General features: G+C 34.8%; 4 protein-coding genes across 6 annotated transcripts; 2 read left to right on the plus strand and 2 right to left on the minus strand.

Moving 5' to 3' along the window:
- The first annotated feature begins 616 nt into the window (after positions 1–616).
- LOC125813767 (protein PLASTID TRANSCRIPTIONALLY ACTIVE 7) lies at positions 617–4,433 on the plus strand. 2 transcript variants are annotated; one of them, XM_049493236.1, is made up of 4 exons: positions 617–732; positions 853–906; positions 991–1,065; positions 4,000–4,433. In XM_049493236.1, the coding sequence occupies exons 1-4, from the start codon at positions 679–681 to the stop codon at positions 4,330–4,332; spliced, it is 516 nt and encodes a 171-aa protein (XP_049349193.1). In that variant the 5' UTR covers positions 617–678; the 3' UTR covers positions 4,333–4,433. The 2 variants fall into 2 exon arrangements, with proteins under 2 accessions (XP_049349193.1, XP_049349194.1); XM_049493237.1 differs by having other exon boundaries at positions 1,003–1,065.
- Positions 4,434–4,855: 422 nt separating this feature from the next.
- On the plus strand, positions 4,856–8,449 carry LOC125813741 (protein phosphatase 2C 57). Of its 2 annotated transcripts, XM_049493203.1 has the most exons (11): positions 4,857–5,302; positions 5,685–5,813; positions 5,913–6,015; positions 6,124–6,234; positions 6,669–6,748; positions 6,852–6,905; positions 7,053–7,169; positions 7,260–7,314; positions 7,399–7,431; positions 7,519–7,565; positions 8,174–8,449. In XM_049493203.1, exons 1-11 carry the CDS (start codon positions 4,968–4,970, stop codon positions 8,295–8,297), a joined length of 1,188 nt encoding a protein of 395 aa, XP_049349160.1. In that variant the 5' UTR covers positions 4,857–4,967; the 3' UTR covers positions 8,298–8,449. The 2 variants fall into 2 exon arrangements, with proteins under 2 accessions (XP_049349161.1, XP_049349160.1); XM_049493204.1 differs by lacking the exon at positions 7,399–7,431 and having other exon boundaries at positions 4,856–5,302.
- A 703-nt stretch (positions 8,450–9,152) lies between these two features.
- LOC125813782 (uncharacterized) lies at positions 9,153–11,062 on the minus strand. Its single transcript, XM_049493254.1, has 3 exons — positions 10,975–11,062; positions 10,766–10,821; positions 9,153–9,612 (listed from the first exon to the last, which is right to left on the minus strand). The coding sequence occupies exons 1-3, from the start codon at positions 11,033–11,035 to the stop codon at positions 9,496–9,498; spliced, it is 234 nt and encodes a 77-aa protein (XP_049349211.1). The 5' UTR covers positions 11,036–11,062; the 3' UTR covers positions 9,153–9,495.
- A 4,423-nt stretch (positions 11,063–15,485) lies between these two features.
- Positions 15,486–20,235, minus strand: LOC125813717 (importin subunit beta-1). The gene is made up of 3 exons (XM_049493170.1): positions 20,054–20,235; positions 16,577–19,000; positions 15,486–16,472 (listed from the first exon to the last, which is right to left on the minus strand). The coding sequence occupies exons 2-3, from the start codon at positions 18,991–18,993 to the stop codon at positions 16,274–16,276; spliced, it is 2,616 nt and encodes an 871-aa protein (XP_049349127.1). The 5' UTR covers positions 18,994–19,000; positions 20,054–20,235; the 3' UTR covers positions 15,486–16,273.
- Positions 20,236–21,393: the final 1,158 nt, after the last annotated feature.

The raw sequence follows: 21,393 nt of genomic DNA on the forward strand, positions 1-21,393 counted from the left end.
AATGTTGGTTGCTAAAGGGACACAAAGCGTAAAGAAAAGTCCATTGCAAGACACCAACAAAGAACACGAAATAAAATTTCCCAAGGATGAAGGGAATGGAATAGAAGAAGACAAAAAAAGAAAAAAAAAAGATGGAATAGAAATTGAGGTGAAGAAGAAAGAGAAAAAGAATAAATGAAAAAAAAACCAAAGAAATCAAATAAAAATAATTAAAAATTACTTTTAATACGTGGCAAGTGACTATTAGTGCATGACTTACAAATATTTTTGTACAAGTGGAATTGGGTGAAAAATGGGGTGTGCATGCTATTTTGAAGTTGTTCAATGGGGTAATAGAATATCCGCAAAATTAAGATGTCTTTTTTAAAATTCGAGACAATTTTAGTGGTGACTTCATGTTTTTTTTTTTTTAAGTTATTGCTAAAATTGAGGAGGAGGGAGTATTGCAAAAAGAGGGCTTGCAGGATGTGATATTTGCGAAACTGCTCTAAAATTCCGAAAATCAAGAAACAAATGATCACTCTATGAATAACCAAGGCATAAGTGGAACATTTTCAAACATCAGGGGTCTAACTGCCAATAAATTAACTTGCAAAGTTGAAAAAACAACAGTAGGATATCATTTGCGTTATCCCCTTTCATCAGAGGGAGAAGAGCTCAATCGAAAGGCGAAAAACAATGGCAGCATCAACCCTGACTTTCAGTAGCTTTTCAACACTACAAACTTTCCCCGTAAGCTCCTCTTTCTATTTTTACTCTGTTTTATATTCGCCGGAATCTTCGCCGATTTCCAGTATGAGTCTCCGTTCTTAATTTGTGAATCCGGAGAATGATAATTTGTCTCCAATGCAGAGAATTGCAGCAGTTGAAAATACTAAACGCGTGAACTTCTCCATTCGTGCGCAGGTGATAGTTCTTCGTTGCCGTCGCTAGTCTATTTTCAGTTGTAATTTTTTTTTTTTGCACAAGTGTTTGTAACTTTTGTTTTAGTTTGGTGTACAGAGTGCGTCGAATTCTAAAAATGAAGGCCGTGGAGAAAGGCGAATATGGAGGCGAAGAAAATTGGTGAGCTGAGGAATTTTAATTCTTGTGTTTTCCTGCTCGTTTCATTCTGTTTGTTTTTAATGTTATTTTCCGCTGTGCACCATTGAAATTACCGGAATTAGATATAAGAGTAGGATCGTTTCGTAAGTACTGTGCTTGCCTTGTATAGGCTATAGTTGAAAGGATTTAAGCTATATGCACAGTCGATTTTTGTAGTCAGTTCACTGATTTTGGCAGGTTACTTACATCAAGTCATGCTTACTATAGAGTCATAGGCATAAACAATTGCTTGTAGTTAGCTTTTAAGTGATTACATTGCATAAATACGTTTTACACAGTTAGCGTATTTAGTAGAACGCTAGTGAAAACCATATTTGTGGTAGACATATTAGACTATGCTTGATCTATTATTGTAGGCTGATAATACTTTTCTTCATTTTTGCTTGCTGTTTTGTTTTAAAGGTTGGACTTATTTATATATTTTTTTGGTCATTTTGGGTGCCTTGATTTGCACGATAAGTTTCTTGGTTAATTAGTTTTTGAATTCTTAGAATTGTTACTTGAGCTTGACTGTATCGTCTTTAGAAGAGGGATGATATCCACATTTGATGCCATCTTTCCTTTTTGCTTGGGCTTTATGTATTCATTAACTACAAACCACTGTAGGCAAAGTGATAGATATTGAAACCTAACAGATCTCCCACATCAGGGGTTCAAGCTTTCTGTTAGTACATCACTTCTCTCCGGATGCTAATGCAAAACCTGACCCACTAGAAATTGAAGGCAGGGGAAATGATGATTTCACTGTATTGCATTTACGTGTTGATCTTGTTTGGACCCTGCAAGTAGATAATACCAAGTTTGGAGAGTGTACTGTTATCCTGACTTAGTTGTATGTCCAAATGATTTAGGCTGAACACTATATCCCAAGTATCTGTGGCTCTAGATGTCATGGTAAGGTTTCTGATTTAATAGGGATTTCTTTGTATGTATGCGGCTAAGTTCTGACTGGGTTCTTTTTACAGTTGATCATGTCCATACTCCGATATTCTGGTTTTGTTGTTGCTGCAAAGACAAAATGTTTTACCATCTGTATATCATTTTTGAGCAGTAATCTGAATTAAAAGTACAAGTCATTCCTTGGTAGATGGTTCTGTCTCACGATTTTACCTGCTATTAGGTTTTCATATGAAGCCCCTTAGTAAAGAGTGAAAGCTAGCATATTCCCCATAGTTTAAGATTTTATTTGTTATTTCTTGATTTGTGCATGTCATCCATGCCCATAGGCATGCTAATCTTCTTTATGTCATTCCAGTTTTATTTGTTATTTCCTGGTTGTTCATGGAATAATGATATTTTTAAGGGGTCCTTTGGCTGATGGTATAGGAACAATTGATCTCAGCATAATTCTTGCATCGGTCCATCGGATAATATAGTGTATGGTCAGCCCTATACGGAAAAAATTATCGCCGCATAAATAAAATGCAACATTTGGTTGGCAGTACTAAATAATACCTGAATTAAGTTATGCATGAATTTAATATTATTTTATGCTTGATAGAAATAATAGCACATGTAGTAGCAATGTAGAGATTAAACTATTTAAAGATAAACTGCCCTTTTAGACTAAGTAACTCATTTGTGACAATCTTTTCATTACTAATAATCACTGCATAACAATTATTTCATTATTGATCACTTCATAAAGGATTCTTGCATTATAAACCAAACGTCCCCAAACTTTTTTACCCATATTTGTCAAGATTAGGTTCTTGAGACAAACTTGTAGTTGTTTCAGCCTTTGCTAAAATTTTCCTTTTATCCATCAAGCTTTATTGCACAACTTTGGGGATTTTTTATATTTTCTTTCCTCCGCAAATTAGCCTTCATCTCTTGGTTTTTCTCACTTCATATAGTGAATCATCTCTAGAGTATCCACTAACATTTGGTGATCTTCTATGGTCTGACTAGGAATAGAGTGTATTTAACCTTGAAGGCATGCTTTGATGGTGAACAGTTGGGTTTATTGCCTAATCAAACATCTTTATAGTTCTAGAATAGAGGATTTGAGTTGATGAAAAAAGGGGTTAGCTCAAAGAAAGTTATGGAGAAATAGATATTTTCTTATGTTTGAAAACCTGAGTAACATACCTGTGTATCTAAACTTTGTAGTGATAACACTGAGTTATTACTAATCCATGAAACTAACTCTAAAAGCTAACAGCTAGCTTACTATATATATTAAGTTAAATAATTACTTTGACTGTTTTGACTTCAAAATAATCAGTATTCAGTATAATCAAAATTATGGAACTCGAGATAACCCGTATGTTATAACTTTTGAATTTTCTTTAAGTAATAGATGAACTCTCAGCAATTCAAAGTACTACATGAGCATGGAATTTGTTATGCGTTTTTCCAGTCAGTGACTAGTGATGGACCCCTTACTCAGGGCTTTATCTCTATGTGTACTCTTGGTTGGTGGACTTCAATCTTTGTAAGGATTGAGGATGGAATCTTTAGTTCCAACATCTCTAAGCTTTTATGTGCAAGTGTGTTATGTAGCTTTTCTTAGCTGGTATTCTCTAGGCAAAACATTAACTTCTTCCAAGCCCCCATAAGATAAACACAACAGTACTACTCCTTGATAATGGTTAACACGATTGTGATTAGATTGCATACTTACGGAGAGGGGTATACTGATTATTCTGTGGAAATAATTCCACAGTGGTTGACTTGTCATTTGTAAAACTTTGTACCTTCATAGATTAGGATTTAAAAACATCTAGCCTTTCTTATTTCTCTTTCAAATATGATGGTGGAAGGGCGAGAAAAGAATCTAGTCTTTATCGTTAATGTTTGTTTTGAATCATTCTGAAAATTTGTTATCCATTATACTTATAGCCTGCTTGTTTGGCTTGACAGTATATTTACTTGTTCTAATTTTGGTTTCAGACGAAACAAGATGAGACATTAGATGCCAAAATGGAAAGGATTCCATTCCTTGAGGAGCAAGTGAGGAAGATAAGGGATGGGGGTAAACTATTGACAATGGACATTCATAGATTATTACTGAACGAGGACAACCGGTTTGATTTTGTCAATGAGATTGCAGCAGAGGCCAAACAGTATGTTGAGAACAACCGAGATGAATATGGTGCAAAGAAAGCTATCCTTCACGTGCTTAGTAATCGTATGAATGATGCTGGAGTTTATCGTGCAGAAGCATACATGGACTCTGACCCCTTCAAGCCAGGCCCTGGATATTTGAAAGACGAACTACTGTAGATCATTAGTTAGCTATACTTTCTGTATTCATATAGCACTTCTCTAGTATATACACTTTCACCTGAGGGATTTAATGCCAAAAGATGAGAGGTAAAAAACTCTCTTTTTAAAGGTAGAAGAGGGTCTGTTTCTGTATTTAATTAGTGGTTAATTATTCATGGCAAAAAAGTAGTACAGTATTTTACAAACATTTTTCATTCTGTTTTCAGATACATTTTCATTTCCATACTAGCTAATTTCCTTTTTTAAGACAGATTATTAGTTGATCATTGTGTCAAGCATATTTTGTATACTTAAACAAAAGTGCCACTTTTTTAATCACTTAACCTTTAAATAATGTCGTGGCACAATTACTCAATCATAGAGGGACACTACTTGATGCATATAGCTTCTGAAAGTTCCACGGGCTTTTCTTAAGAAGGTTTACAGCCCAAATTCTCTGGCCCATACTCAACAAAAGTACCCAACTGGCAATCAACAAGTGGTCAATAATTGGTTAAAAATCAGTTATGGATTCTGCCCTCCAAGTCTTCTTATCCTTGGTTAACCTTAACCAAGCAAATTTCTGCTTACTGGGGGACGATCTTACACTAACTTCAGTCTGGTGAGAACCAAGACTCCCCCATATTTCATCAATGGCCTTATCTAGTCCCCACTTGCAAAAGGTTCTTTTAAACAAAATTTGCAGTTACAAAGTTACTGCCAAAAAGAGCATAATACAGAAGCCTCTTGGAGGAGGTGGAGGTGGAGGTGGAGAGGGCAGAGGAAGATGCTGCTCTGCAATTGCAATCGACGCGCCAGCTCCTTTTACCAGTGTTTCTGGCATCAGATGGGGTTCAACTATGGTCCAAGGTCTGCGTGAAGAGATGGAAGATGATGCTGTCATCGTTCAATCGGATGATCTTGATGGCTTCACTTATGCTGCTGTTTTTGATGGCCATGCTGGCTTCTCCTCTGTCAAGTTCCTTAGGTATGTCAAAAAAATCAATAATTGTCGCATATGTAGTTGGCCCTTTCGTTGTTGAGCTGTTGAATTGTGTGTCTGTACTCTCGTCTAAAAGTCTTGAGCTTTAGGCCTTTTTAATTGAGATGATCACACAATTCAGTGTGATATCGAAGCTGACAGATAAAGAAAGAATCAGACCCGCACATGAGGGGTGTGTGTTAAAGATATGATTAAGTAAGTGATTCTTTTATATGAAGGATTATATGATTCAACATAACCTACAAAGTAACCTTTTTTTTAGAGTGTCTTTTACTAGATAAAGAGATTTATGTAGTTTCTGTGCGTCTTAAAGAAAGATTTAATTTGGAAGTTCTGCATTGTTGGATAACGGATGTACTATTAATAGGGAAGAGCTGTATAAAGAATGTGTTACAGCATTACAAGGTGGGCTGCTATTGAACAGAAAGGACCTAAATGCAATCAGGAAGGCACTACAAGAAGCTTTTGAAAATGCGGATAGAAAACTCTTGAACCGGTAAGCTACTGCAGCATGTAAATGAAAAAAAAAAAGAATCCATGTAGTTTCATAGTGTATTCTGTATGGAGGTTTAGATGCTGTTTCTTTTTGGAAAAGGCTTGAGAGTAGCGAGAAGGAAGATGAATCTGGTGCGACAGCTACTGCTCTATTTGTTGGGAATGATACACTGATCATCGCACATGTTGGAGATTCATCTGTGGTAAATGAGCATTCATTTCCTGCTGACAATGAAATGCTTATTGTTGATATGTTCTTCGAGATGGATAGGTGTTTTCTTAACCATCAGAATCCCTGAATGTTAATGCAGGTGTTGTCCCGATCTGGAAAAGCAGAGATACTAACCAATTCACACAGGCCCTATGGAAACAACAAGGTTTCTCTCCAAGAAATCAGAAGAATAAATGAAGCAGGTGGATGGGTGTGTTTCCTACACTTAGACCCCTCCCAGCATCCCCTAGAATAGTCGATTGTTTTATTCATCTACTTGTATTCAGCATTCTTTCTTGAAATACTGGTCAAAAACTAACAAGTAAATGGTTTTCCAAAATAATCGGAGTTTGAGAAAATAAAGAAGACTTTTGAATCTTGTGGTATTAAACTAAAGATATGTAGAATTTACCAAAATATTAATCTCGTGGTCTTAAACATAACATGTGGAAAGTTGAAATTAATGAGTTGTCAGCAAAGGAAAGAAACATTCTTTTAGAAACGTACTAAAAAGGAAAGTAAGGCAAACAAATTGAAACGGGAGGAGTTTATGAGAAAGAGCAAGATAGGAGTCCAGTACTGTTGCTTTCAGGATGCACATTATTCAGCGTGCGTGTTGACACTAAATGTATATTATGTCTGCAGATTGTCAATGGAAGAATTTGTAATGATATTTCAGTATCCCGTGCTTTTGGTGATATGAGATTTAAGACGAAGAAGAAAGAGTACGTTCATTATGATTTTCTGTTAAACTGATAGGAAGCATTGCATTTCTTGGTTGCCCTGGAAAAATAAAATAATGCGTTCTTTCTGATCATTGCTTGCTAGGATGTTGGAGAAAGGGGTTAAAGAACGCAGATGGTCTGAAAAGTTCATTTCTCGGTAATTTCCATTTCTTGCTTGAGCTGCAAATCATACTGATGATAATGCTGCATTAGCTCATGAATCACCGAGAAGTACAAGCTGTCTATTCTCAGCATCATTATGACTTCTTGCAAGTAAAAGCTTTGTTTCTGTTTATTTTTCTAGGATTCAGTTCAGGGGAGACTTGGTTATAGCATCTCCAGATGTTTTACAGGTGAATCTTGGATCAGATACCGAATTTGTACTATTAGCATCTGATGGATTATGGGATTACATGAAAAGGTCTGGAAAAACAGGATTATTAGACACTACATCCAATTGAATCTTTTAAAGATCATAATCTCATTAGAGTTTTTCGTCTTACTTTTTCAGTGATGAAATAGTAGATTTCGTTAGGAACCAGCTTCGAGAGCATGGTGATGTTCAGGTAAGAAATATCATCTGCCTAATTGGTTCGGGTGCAATGTTGTAGTACCATATATAACTTGTCTCTTTTTTTTCCCCCTAACAGATAGCTTGTGAAGCTCTTGCACGGTTAGCCTTGGTAAGAAAAATTTCTGCATTCTGTACTTAACAATCTCCAAACGCACACACAAGTGTATATACTTAGCTCTTTGATCTTACATTTCAGGATCGACGGACACAAGATAATGTCAGCATTGTCATTGCTGATTTGGGGTATGCACTTGACCTTTTGCAACCAATGTACTTTTACTGATAATTTCAGAAACTTAAGGTGTTGGTAGGTGACTTGAGAATGAAAATAATAGTTTCTTTTAAGGCTAGATAGTTCTTTGTACCCTCTGAGTAAAGGTAGCTGGACTAGGATTTTCACCAACGGAGTTCAAAGTATAAAGAAGTAAAAACACGAAAAAACCAAAGGGATTCAACATCTATATCAGATACATGAAAAATAATTATGACCTTTATATATATAGTGTAATTTCCCAACGAAAAGAGACCAGATGAACCTCTTGATATATAGTCAAACTTATTTAGCTGTGAAATTCCTTTTGATCATCATTATCAACTACAAGAAAGTCAATACAATAAAGTTTTTGATGAAGACATAATGTGATTACACACCATTAGAAAAGGTCATTAAGTTGTAGTGGCTGAGCTTCTTTTTTTCTTGCATTTTTGTCCAAAGTTTGACATTCTTTTAGTACTTATATTGTGGTCTACATATCCACAAGATTTTTCTATTATATACTTTTTCCCCTAACAATTTAGCACTATATATCAGATTATATTTTTACTTTATATTTGTTTCGATATATCGACAGGAGGACTGATTGGCGAAATTTAGCAGTAAAGAAACAGAATGTTGTGTTAGAACTGGGACAAGCTTTAGTGACAATCAGTTTTGTGTCAATTGGAATATGGCTATCAACAATGATTTTCCCTTAGAAGTTTGATAGTAATATTAGTTAATTGTATATAGTATTTTTGTATGAAAAGGAACATAAAGCTTCAATTATACCTTGTACATTTGCTTGTCAAGGTAATTAAGTTATGTAGCATTTTAGATAGTATATTCTAAAAATATGGAAAATTCCAAATCTAACTGTTGAAATGTGGAATGAATAGTGAACTAACTAAGGGTCTGTGATGACAACTTTAATATATAATTCAAATGATCTTGGCCACCAAATATATATATTTGTATAGAAAATATGACACCCTTATAATGATAATTCTCATTTTAATGCTTTACATATAATATAACAAAAAAATATTGTACTTTTACCCTATTTATACATCATAATTTCCTAACAAAGAGGATCCAATTAAACCCCTGACGCTACATAACTCCAGCCATTCATCTATGGAGGCAAAAGTGGTTGGTTTGAATTACATGTAATTTAACTTTTTTTCGAGAATCACTTGTATTTACCTTGTACATCATCATATTATGGTTTTAAAAGTTATCAATAGTAAAAAAAAGTTTTCTTCTTGTGTAAATATGTATGCAACTTAAAAAATACATGTGATTTCTGAACCTATTGAAATAACTCTAGAATTTGTATGCTAGATTTGTTCCATTTAGGCAAAAGAATTGTAATTATAAGTGAAATATCAATTATTTAACCAATTACTTTACTAATAATTACGCTACACCTATGAAAAGGTCCACCAATAAATCCTTTGGCGGTTTCAATTACACAAACCCATGATGAGTAGGTTATACAGAAACAACTTTACCGTTGCACCAAGACTCCTCCTTCGAAAATGTAAAAAATGTACAAACAATTCTAATCAACTTTCTTTATTTCACTATTTCAAAACTCAAACAACATAATATTGCTAACATATAATACTATCTAGCTTACATAACAGAGAGGCACAAGCCAAAACTCAAGCAACATCTCACCAAGAGACTTGCAATTCTTATTATGCCCTGAGGCAACAATACTGTAAACAAAATCTCTACACACTCATAGGAGGAATAAAGATATTGAAATTATGGGCTCTGGATTCTAGAAAACGCAGCTTACTGAGTTTTTGACAAATTATTTATACATATTTTACGTGATTTCTTAACATATAAATATAAAATTTGAACCAAAACTACTGATTCTTTCAAACCCCAGTATGCAAAGTTTCTTCAAGGGTGATTGCCACCTCTCTTTCTAGTGGGATCATGCCTGGGATTAGGTCCTGCATAGTCATAATCTAACACTGCATCCACCACCATCAACTTTCTTGGTATTTCTCTCATCCTCTGATCAAATTTTGCAACAAAAGTTTAATTATAATTAGTCAAATGACATTTAATTACTTGAGTTGTAAATGATTGACCTAAGATTTTGTTTATATACATATATATATATGCACTCTAACGATATAAAGGTTAAAGAAGGATTTTCTTTTATGATTGTGGTGTCCGAGCCAAATTTCGTGCACATGGACTAATTCCACGTGATACCTGTCACCTGAGGCGTATCCAGGACTTATTGATGATGGGTGCATTATTACGAAAAGGTAGATCTAAGATATAAATTTGACTGATTAGGTTCTTTTTACAGAAAATCATTAAAATTTTAAAATTATTGGTCAAAAATTAACTTTTATCTTTCCACACCAGTTACAAAATCTTAGAAAGAAAACCAAAGCAAGATAGATAGAAGATTCAAATTTCTAACCTCACCTAGAGAGGTGCACCCAATCATCATCGTACGATATTATATGATACTTCAAGAGTGGAGTCACACATCTTTATTGAAATATTTTTTTAAAAATATAACACTATTATATATGATTTCGGGAGGGTACCATGGGTTCACGTGAACCCGGTAATCCCCTCTTGTATACGCCCCTGGCCACAAGGGCAGAGCCAGCCTTGTGTTAGGGGGTTCATCCGAACCCCCTTCGCCGAAAAATATTACTATTTATACATGGTTAAAATTATTTTTATGTATATATAGTAGATGTTGAACCCCCTTCAATTAGCTCGTGTGTTTAGCTTTTCAGATTTTGAACCCCCTTATTAAAAATCCTAGCTTCACCACTGCCTGGCCACTTCCCACCAGCAACAGGTACCAGGTAATTCTATCCACCAAGGCTAGGACAAAGGTTTAAGAAGGATATGAATCTAAGCAATGTATAATTTTCTTGTTATATTGACATATATTAAAATGAAAAAGAAAAAACACAAGCTGTGAGAAATAAAAGTTTTAAATATTAGCAAATTGAAAGATTGTCTTGATGAAACTTGTTGAGTATTTAAAATTGATGATAATTTCTAAATGTTGGTTAAAGCAAGTGATATGAAGTTAAGAGTTCAGTATAGTTCATATAAAAAAAAGGACTAATTTTCTTCGTATAAAATATTTTTCTTGAAAAATGACTTTTATCGTACAAGTACCCTCTAATACCTTTTGAAATTTGTGAATGTGGTTTAAGCCATTGCCCAAGCTGCCTTCAACAGTACCTAATAAATAAAGCAAAAGGAAAAACAAGATTAATCAATATCATACACATTTTAACCTATATGCAAGTAGAAAATTAAAGGTGATAATTGTCATTTTTAGCAACAAAAAAGAAAAGAAAAATCTAAATAACCTTATATGTAAGTACAAATTACCTGATGACACAAAGATGAGAAATAAAATAAACAGAATAAATGCTTTGGAAGTAGGTCTCATGGCTGTGTGCTTATTCAAAATTTCTACTATAAGCCAAATTAGTAGAATAGATCAAGTTGAGAAGTGAAGGGCTTTTTATTGTGAGGATTGAAGAGGGTAGGGGCAGGGGTAGGGGTGGGGGTGGGGGTGATGGTGCACACCCATTAGGGGTATACATAATGATGATGAGTTGCAACACCTATATGCCACAAGCAACAAGTCAAAGTTGCACTAATATGATACCCTATTTACTACATATCTAACATGTTACATCAACATATATAGAGGAGCCAACAATATAATAGTGCAATACCTAATATAGTTATCAATGGAGCGGGTGAAAATCGTAGTTTAAATCTCAACAAAGATTTTTAAAAATACTACTATATAATTCTTTCCATTTACGTAAATAGTTGATAGCAGAGTTATCCAAGAATTATGTCGTTGGGAGGTAGCAAGTATTCGATAAAACATTCTTCAATACTACCAACAACAACTACAATAATTAATATATTAATTATGTCTCATGAATTCCAATCAAGTTGGAATCAGCTCTATGATATTACACATAATAAAAAGAGTTAGTACTAAAATTTCTTAATATTTTCTATAGGCATATATATAAATCTCTAATAGGACGAAAAGACGCCTAATATATATATATATATATATATATATATAGAGAGAGAGAGAGAGAGGCACTCGAGTAAATGTATGTGTCGCAACATGTCTAAAATATAGTAAACCCTATATAAATCTTGTCTTCTTATAATAGCCTATTTTTCGCTAGGTCTGCATGAATTCAACGATATCTCGAAACAAAGAAAGAAAAAAACATAGAAGCAAGTGTAACTATATATGCATGTGGACACCTTTGACATCTGTATTGCATGGCTAAAGTTGTGCCATTTAGAGCTAATATTTTTTGCTCTCTGTTTACATCACCTTTATGAGAAGTCAATGTGCTTTTCTATAATGCTTGTGTACCCCAATAGCTCATGCTGTTTATCAATCCAATCCATCTTCACATAATGCTTTTCCATCTTTTCCCATATGTCCCCTCATATTACAAAATCACTATCAAACCCTCCAAAGTGCTATTTAATTGGATGTTGCTCAACTCTTGCACTATTCATCATTTGTTTTATGTGGAAAGGACTCATGACTTATCTCAAACATTTATATAGAAAAAGAAAATACTTAAATAAGAGTGAATCTAAGATTTAAATTTTACGGATTCTAACCTTTTAGAAATTGAACTTTAAACTTCAATCGTAGAGATGTACTCAATAACTATTGTACCATAAGACTCTTTGAACTTAGGTGCACCTATATAACTATAACATTGATATACATGGTTTAGGAAGAGAATTATGATGCACGTAAACTAACACTCCTCCCTTTAGATACGCCCTTGCATACAAGCAATAGTACTAAAGTTGGGAATTCTAAGGAGATGATTCAAAAAATGTAAGTATGACATATCAAAAATTCAAACATGCGTAAAGTAAGTTTTTGTGGGGAGGGGGTTGACTAGCCTTTTTACTTTTCACCGGAGGTGCACCTATAAGTCACATTCCCACTCATCAATTACGTTATTCAGTTAACTTGCACTAATAGATCCTTATTATATTGAAATTATATCTATCTTCTTTTTGTTATTATTGTCAATAAATCTCTTCCATATTCAATTATATTTTACGTTTGAACATTTATATAAATGTAATTCTGATCTAAGTGGCCTTTTTTGTCCATACTAAGAAGCATTACTCGCTTCATTTCAAATTCAAGAATACATACCAATTGATCTATTGGTATGTACGCCTTTTATTACCTTTTCTATTCCTTATTCTTCACATACAATCCAATTCCTCTATGGCAAAATTTCGATTAGTGCAAGCCTTCTGTGGCTTCCTTGGGGAAATATCAATTTAATTTGGGGAAAAGGGTCTGAAAAATATTTCAACTTTAGTCGAAATTGTTGTTATGATACCAAACTTTATGGAGGACTTTTTACCCCTTGCACTATTTAAAAGTGTATTTTAAACGTATATATGTGCCCACATGGACACATTACTATTTATTGTTACAGCAATTTCGATCAAAGTTCGGATATATTTCAGACCTTTTCCTTTAATTTGAGTCTCTATCTCTTTATTTTTTTTTTTCATGATATTGACCACATTTATGATTCCTATTTGCATTTTAGTAAGTTGACAACCTTTGCCGCTACACTGAAATTTTCTTAAATATATATCCTATTTTAAGGGAATTCATAATTTATACAATAAATACAACAACAAAAATATTTTATTTATACAGTATAATTTTTCAACGAAAAAGATTCAACGCGGACCATGTAGCTCTATCAACTTCTTTTTACAGCATCATCAATCTTGTTTGATTATTATTACTCCGAGACCGTCTCATTTTTTATGACACTATTTCCTTTTTAATTTGTCCTTAAAAATGTTATATTATCATAATTAGAAATAATTTAATTTTAATAATCTCCTTTTATCCTAATAAAATGATTCATAGTTAAACAAATATCTAAAAATTAATTTATACCACAAATTTGAAAAAAAAAATCTTTTCTTTTAAAATATCGTACCAAATTAAACAGTGTCATATAAAACGAGACGGAGAAAATATTATATTTCCTTTCCTCATTGGCCAAAAAGAAACACTTTCCTCAAAAGACAACTTTTCCCAAAATTGACTTTTCCGTAGTACCAAATATCAAATTAAAGTAAATTTGTTAGTGCCCTCTAATCCTAATATTTCGGCTTTCGTCACTTTTGAAAAATCAACTATTTTATTTTATTATTATTATTTTGGGGGACAAGAAATGGACATTGGCCTACAAATGAAATGAATGTAAGCCCCCTTCTTTTTAGAGGGTTGAAATTTGATAAAAAAAAATCATAATGTGGAAGTGGAGGGCACTACAACACATTAAATTAATTTTTTCACTTAAGTCTGTTAATCATTCATTAAGACAAGGTTTAAATTAATCAAATGTTGATAATGATGGTGTAACTTTAATTGGGAGAATTTGAGTACAATTATTAGGAAAAAAAAAGTTTTGTTCTCCACCATGGTTCTTAGGTTGCCGGGGAACCTAAAACAACATTAGTACTACTAATTAATGTTGGATTGCCAATTAACCACAACATAGTAAAGTAGTACTAATCACATTAAATAATCATAGTACTAATCTTTATAACAGACAGTAAAAAGCATGACAACGTAGGAAACTAGACATTTCTTCTTGTTCTATGCTTTGAAGACAATAATGCCAGTGGCAAAACCACTTTGTTTCCATCAGTGTTATTTGACACTCCTTCGCTAAAATTCTTTATTTTTACATTTACTTAGTACTTCTTTTGTTAAACTCCAAATTGTCAAATCCAAACTTGTGTACCACGTAGAAGTACAATTTCCATCGAGAGTACTTACTTTTGTAAACTACTTAGATACGTGATAATGTATTGTAAATGTTAAAGTGGTCATGCTTCACTGAGATTCAACCCTTTATCACCTTAATTCGTCAATTAAGGGGGGTCAATGTAGACACTATAGTCTAGATATTAGAGCTGTTAAAGCACTAAGACACTGCTGAATATGGCAGCAGCTGTTCCTCTAGCATGATAACAAATTCTTTTCCTTTAAAATTTCGTCTTTTTTTTTTTTTTTGCCATTTACTTTGTTGTTTGGACTTACCTACTAAGGTAAGGATAAGCTCACAAATTGTTTCTTAGTACAACAGGTCAAAATGATGAAATGAAAAATAGAATTTTACTTTTTAGAGTTTCCCCCTTCTATTAATACTTTATGTCTTGCATTTTCTCCACTTGTATTAAGTCACAGCGTCAAAGCTATTGGCACGATATGTTTCCAACAGAAGTTTGGTCACTCAGTCACAAGAGGCACAGTCCACGCACAAAATTCAACTGGAGCTTGATTAACAATTTAAGGTTCATGCACATAGCATGTCAATTATGGGTCAAAATTCCTAAATAAATATGCCATCTTCGCAGTTCCATATTAATCGTTTTCATTCCGATCGATCAATCAGTCAAGACGGCTAGCATAGTTTATTTACTAACATGGAGTGGGGGAGTCGGTCGTTCTACTAAGCCACCTCACTAGATATTGTATGTTCTATTTCACTTTTTCTTCCCACACAATCTTTCTTCTGGTAAGAGATTGTGTTCCGCAAATGGAACAATTTTTTCTCCATCAGCATTTGTTTTTTTGCGAATTTGGATATGATAAATAGAAGTTGAGCAAGTAGTAGATATCAGTTGCTTCTAGTATCAAGGATACTGAGGAAACGATTTCAACATTTCTAAACTGGAAAATCAATGGACACAGCAGATACAGCAACATGTGAATCTATTAAGAAAAAAACATCCTCAATTCCCATTGCTTTGATAACATGCCCTCCGAAATGCAACCAAATATATTATGATATTACGATCACAAGCATGATCCTTTTCTTTTAAGAGGGGAAAAAAACTGTATCGTAACAGCATGAAAAAGGAAGCTTACATGCTTTCATGGATGCACAATCTGCTACTGATGTGCAAAAATACCTACTGCCGGAAAACAACCCAGAAAGAGAAATGTGAAGATGCAAACACAATGCCCTATATAAAATTTTAAAACAGTGGGTTACCCCATGACCAGTATATGCAAAAGAAATGAATGAGATGTATGCAATTTGAAATAAAGAAAATGCAGCTGCTTTGACCGATGACGACTGACAGACCCAAAGAAAAAAAATAGATGGGACAATATCAAAGAAGCTTTGGCTTAAAGTATCAGGACTACCAAAACTTTGACCTTATACATTATGACCCTCAAAGCCCTTGGAGAAGACGGCAGCACAGGGATGATCTGGGGCACCTCTTCTTAGCAGATAGACCCACGGAAAACCCAACAAACCAGCAGCCTGATTTGTTACTTCAGTAAGTTACAGCAGACCCCTTTCCACCCCAATACACATCACCAGCAAAGTCACATGCTGAATGGAAGGACTTTCAACTCTTGAGTAGTAACCCCCCCGGTGCAAAACAAAACCTCGACCCATGGTGCTGGCGCATGAGTTAACGACAACAAGAGTGTAGATTTCTCCATTGTCATCTAACATCAATGACAAGACTCGTGAATGCAATCTCGGACCCAACTGGACACAACCATATGCATGCATGGACTTACTAAAAAAAAAAAGTATGTACCAAAGCGGCCACCTCAAACTGAAATGGCACGAGTGATGGCCAACTTTGCCCACTCAGCAGATTCCTTAATCAAATGGTCATCTGATGACAAGCATTCATTCAAGAACTCTTTGCTTGATAATGATTGTTGAATCAACGAACCAGCATTACTGCCCAGAGTATCTGCTAGATCTCCTAGAACCCCAATAGCTGTTTTCATCACCACATCATCCCTACAATTCGGAAGAAAATGAGGATAGATCCAGGAAATCAGAACAAAGATCACATTATTAAATATAGAAAATGTACAATGCAGAGGGAATCATGCAATACTTACATGTCTTTCTCCATGTAAATGCTATCCAGGAATTGCAGGATATGAGGTGCATATGGGATCAGAAGCTGCGTTTTAGGGGAATTCTTGAAGCCCTGAAATATCCCTGAATAAGCCTCCAAGATTCCATTCCTCAGAAGATTTGTGTATTCTACCATCTCATCATCTGCACCAGATGTGTGGGCAGACAGCTCAGCAGCACTCTGGAGCATTGGCATGGCATACATCAAGTACTTTTCAAAATTCTCTCCTATTGCCAAAGCTATGTCACCAAGGCATGAAAATATTGGAGGCTTTACAGATCGATGCAGCTGGTTACTTGACAGGTCCTTGAGAAGCTGAGTCATTATACCATCACAGTAAGGTAGGATCTTATCTTCCAAAGCTCTGCATACATCACCCACAACACCAACCGTAACAGCACACACTTGGTACTCCTCGAAATTCTGAAGGCCCATTTCCAGGTACTTGTAAAATTCAGGCATGTACTTGGCAAAGTCGGGACCAGTTGCATAGGCTAGGGCTCCAATGGCAAGCATGGCTTCCTCATGCACCGTAGCATTTCTACATGCAAAAACCCTGAGAAAAAGGTTCATGATCTGATCTGCATACTGCATGAAAACAAACTTTGTTGGCTCGGAAGCCCCTAATTTCTGAATAATGACCTGTAAGCAACCACACAGAAGACCTTGCAACTCACTCTGCTTCTCTCTCTCGTCAGATGAAAGCTTCTGACCTTCGAGAGTCTGGTGCAGCTCTGTCATAATGATAGGAGCAAGCTGCAAAACCATTGGAGCTGTTTCATCTGTTGAACACCTAACTACTTCATTCAATGTCTCATATGCCGCAGTCCTGAGTCGCGACTCACCAGCATCTTCTCTGTGGGTAACTGTAAGAAGCGCTTGCACGATTTCCTGGAAATAAGGTGTCAAGGGAGATGATGCACCCATATCCTCATAGCCTTGAGCAAGGAAATAGAGAGCACCACAGGATTTTTCAGCAACATTTGGAGCATCTTTCATGGCCTGAAGTAGAACTGTGATTATCAGCTGGCAATTTGCAGGAGTAATAATGGGTGTCTCCACTGTAGAACCATGAAGAAACTCAAATATCCTTCCCAGGGTCCATGCAGTTGTATCCTTCACATGGCTATTAGGATCCTTTGTCAACGCAGTAAGCATGAAGTTCAAAGCAACATTAACAAGAGGTGTCAACTTGTCAGGAGAAGGACCTTCCAAAATAGAACCAAAGGCATATGTTGCAGCCTCTCTTTGTCTCCAATCAGGCTTTGAAATGTTCTCTTGGATGAATGGCATAACAAGTGGAACAATCTCATCCCCTACAGTCCGGGCCACCAGACCAAGGCAAGTGCCTCCAGCCATTGCAAGATTCCAAGCACCTTCATCCTGGTCCTGATCTTCTTCCTGCTTAAGAAGTGTCTCTAATAGCATAGGCACAAGAGCAGGGAGAGCCTGCTTGATGAAATAATAGCAAGGAACATCAGAATCTGCAGTGAAATCACCCCCAAAATCTTCTAAAATATCAATCTCTTCATCACAGATTGAGCTCCAAAATTCAATAGCTTGAAGAGCAACAGGCTCTACATCCTCTTTAACAGCCTTTGCTGTAATGTTGAAGATATCTTGGATGTATGGAGCCAATTTCTCATAGTATGTTGATGAAATGGAGACTAAACATTCAAAGGCAGCTTGTCGAATTTTGACTTCTGGGGATTGAGTAGCCTCACATACAACTCTCATTATAAAGTCACGCTCCATGTCATTGTTGAAGTTTGCTTGAGCAAAACTAAGAGCATTATATAATGCTCGGGTAGCAGCAAGCCTCACGTCATTGTTCCCTTCTTCAGCGTTCATACCCTGAACTACTGCTGTAAGGATTTTATTTACTTGATCTTGATCCACAACTTCGGGAGAAACTTCTTCACATAAATAACCCAGTGTTTCTAAAGTAGCTTGCTTGACATGAGCAGGGACCTGGTGAATATTTGAAAGGAGTGACCCAATCAACTCAGGCCACTGCTTCTGAGGAAGCTCAATGCCAGCAACCTTAGCGATGACTTGTGATGCGGTTGAATGAGCATCAGGCACAGGAGAAGAGAGCGTCTGTAATAAACATGTCTTTATCTGGGCCTTCACTGCCATATCAAGTGATAGCCATCTTTGCACAAGCTCAAATTTCCTATGCTGTTCCTTGGCATCCAAGGCATTTTTAAGTATTAAACCAGCCAACTTACGACTGTCAACTGGCTTCTCTTCATTAGCAAGCTCTCCAGATAGAGACAACAAGAAACCAGGAAGATTTTGCTCCTGAAACTGTTTTAGAGTTTCCTCGGAATGTTTCCGCACCGTTGAATCAACTGACTGTGCATTAAGAAGGATCTGGGTAACTTCCATTGCCATAGTATATCTGCAAAAACATGATAAGGTCCAAATTAGATTCCAAGGAACATCCAAATGAAGGCCCCGAAGTAATGCTGCTAAAAAATCACTAGACAGAACGAAAGCAGATAAATTTTTTTAATAGAAAAAACAGAAATAAGCATAGCAACTGTCCATCTGAAAACCATGTTGCTAGATTAAAGAAGACTTTCTTAAACGGAAAGAAATGCAATCCAGCCTCAACGAAAAGTTCAATGGAACCAACCAGGAGAATCGAGTTAGGGATAAACAAATGGAAAACTTTAACCAAATCGAATCTAGAATAAGTAACCATATATAGAAAAGTTCAACAGATCAAATTCACACATCACATAATATACCCGCCAACAGATTTTTTTTCTGGATAAGGCTGTGAACACACCACCATACCCAGACCCTGTGGGATTACTACCAGACAATACATAGCTAAAATAAGACGGTAATGGACCAACTTAATTACCGATCCAGCAAGAAAAACTTATGGCATCCTATTGCCAATGCAAAAGGCAACATTTTTTCTTTCATTAGTTAAGAGCAACCACAATCACAAAAAACGAGTTCTTCAACTATCAACTGGAGATAATGAAAGCTCACTAAGCATTGCCAAAAACAAGTATAAACCATCATAGAACCCTCAAAACCAAATTACCTGTTTATCAGCATTTCCCACTACATCAATACAGTCCTAACTTCACCCCAAAAAAAAAGCTTTAAAACTCAATAAATCAGCAAAAGTAAATCCTTAATGAAAATAACCCAAAGTTATCATTGCTGACACCACCAAACTAACTATATTTACACACAAACCAAACTAGGAAGAAAATTAACAGTTACAATAAGATCAAAAAGTATTAAATTAAAGCAGAAATGCATAGATCGCAGTTCAAATATCAAACATTCATTGAAGCGCGATATTTTCAAAAAAAATGAAACATCTTTGAAACTAATAGATCAAGCATCAAATTCAGTTGATAGAACCCTAATCCAAAATCAAATTAGATAATAATTAAAAAAATAAACAAAAAAAAAGTTGATGAATAACCTGAAACTTGTGAAGATCGAACAAAGCAAAAGCGGCGCCCCCTGAAACCCTAACAGGGAGAGAAAAAAAAAAACAGAAAGGGAGAAAGTGAAGAGAGAGAAAGAGAGACAGGGGGGAGTTGAAGAGAGAGAGAGAGGAAGAAGAAAACGCGGATGTAAAAGCTGGAATTCAATTATGCAAAATCTAATATCTGTTTCAATTATTATTATTATTATATTATATTATATTATCATATTATTTCTGCTTTTATTTAATTGGGTTTGCGATCGGCTATTGCCGCAACTAGCCAGCCTAGTTTGAGATCAAATTTATTTCTTCAGTGGACCCCATGTCATAAGCACGAAAATTGATAGTTGGTTAGAATTATGCAAGTTACATATTATGTATGCGAGTTTCAAAATTAAAAATTAAAAATTATATTAATATTCTATATGAATAATTTATTTTTTTAACTAGCTATTAAATATTGTAAAAAATTACTACATACGGATAGGTTGCATGTCTTGCCTCTTTATAGGTGTGTTAATAATGATGAAATGGATTGTTTAGTATGTCTTGCCTCTTTATAGGTGTGTTAATAATGATGAAATGGATTGTTTAGTATATAAGAAATAAGTTATTTGTTTATTAACTATTGTATAACTTATATGACGTTTGATAGCTAGATAGAAAGTAAGTTATTCATGTAGAAAATTAATATTATGTTTGGTCGATAATTTAGAAAGTCGCATAACTAATACATGTATACGTTATATGAAATTTATATATTATTTTATAAAGGATAGAAGGTGGAATAACTAATATATAAATAATTAATCTCTTCATAACTAATTCCTACATTGTTAATACATGTATAACTCTAATCAACTACCAAACGATCACATATTATTTGTTATGCATTACTGAATTTGGCTCGAGTTTAGAAAATAATTATCAAAGATTAAGATTTGATTTGCTAATAAACATTTGACAAAAGAATGTCAAAATCATAATAACCCTTAGCATAAGTTGGCTTTGTCGCTACAAATATGTAAAGGATTACGAAATCAAATTAATAAGGCAAGTTAGATGTCCCACATGATTTTACATACTACCAATTTTAACTTTGAATTTATAAAGCAAAAAAAAAAAAAAAAAAAACTTTGAATTTGAGCCCCTTTGGGAAAGTTGCCTTACTGGCAAGATATGATTAAGCACATGAAATTATTGGATACAATATCAAAATATCAGATTGCCAACTTGAAACCAAAAAATACCCACTTCTCTTCTTTCCTTTTCTTTTTTTTTCTTTTCCCTCCTTGTGTTTTGGGATAGTTTAGAGAGTATTCTTTCTTCTGTAT

Source organism: Solanum verrucosum, unplaced genomic scaffold (genome assembly GCF_900185275.1).
Source record: "Solanum verrucosum unplaced genomic scaffold, falcon-dt-bn FXZP01000205.1, whole genome shotgun sequence".
In the NCBI taxonomy this organism is placed as follows: domain Eukaryota; kingdom Viridiplantae; phylum Streptophyta; class Magnoliopsida; order Solanales; family Solanaceae; genus Solanum; species Solanum verrucosum.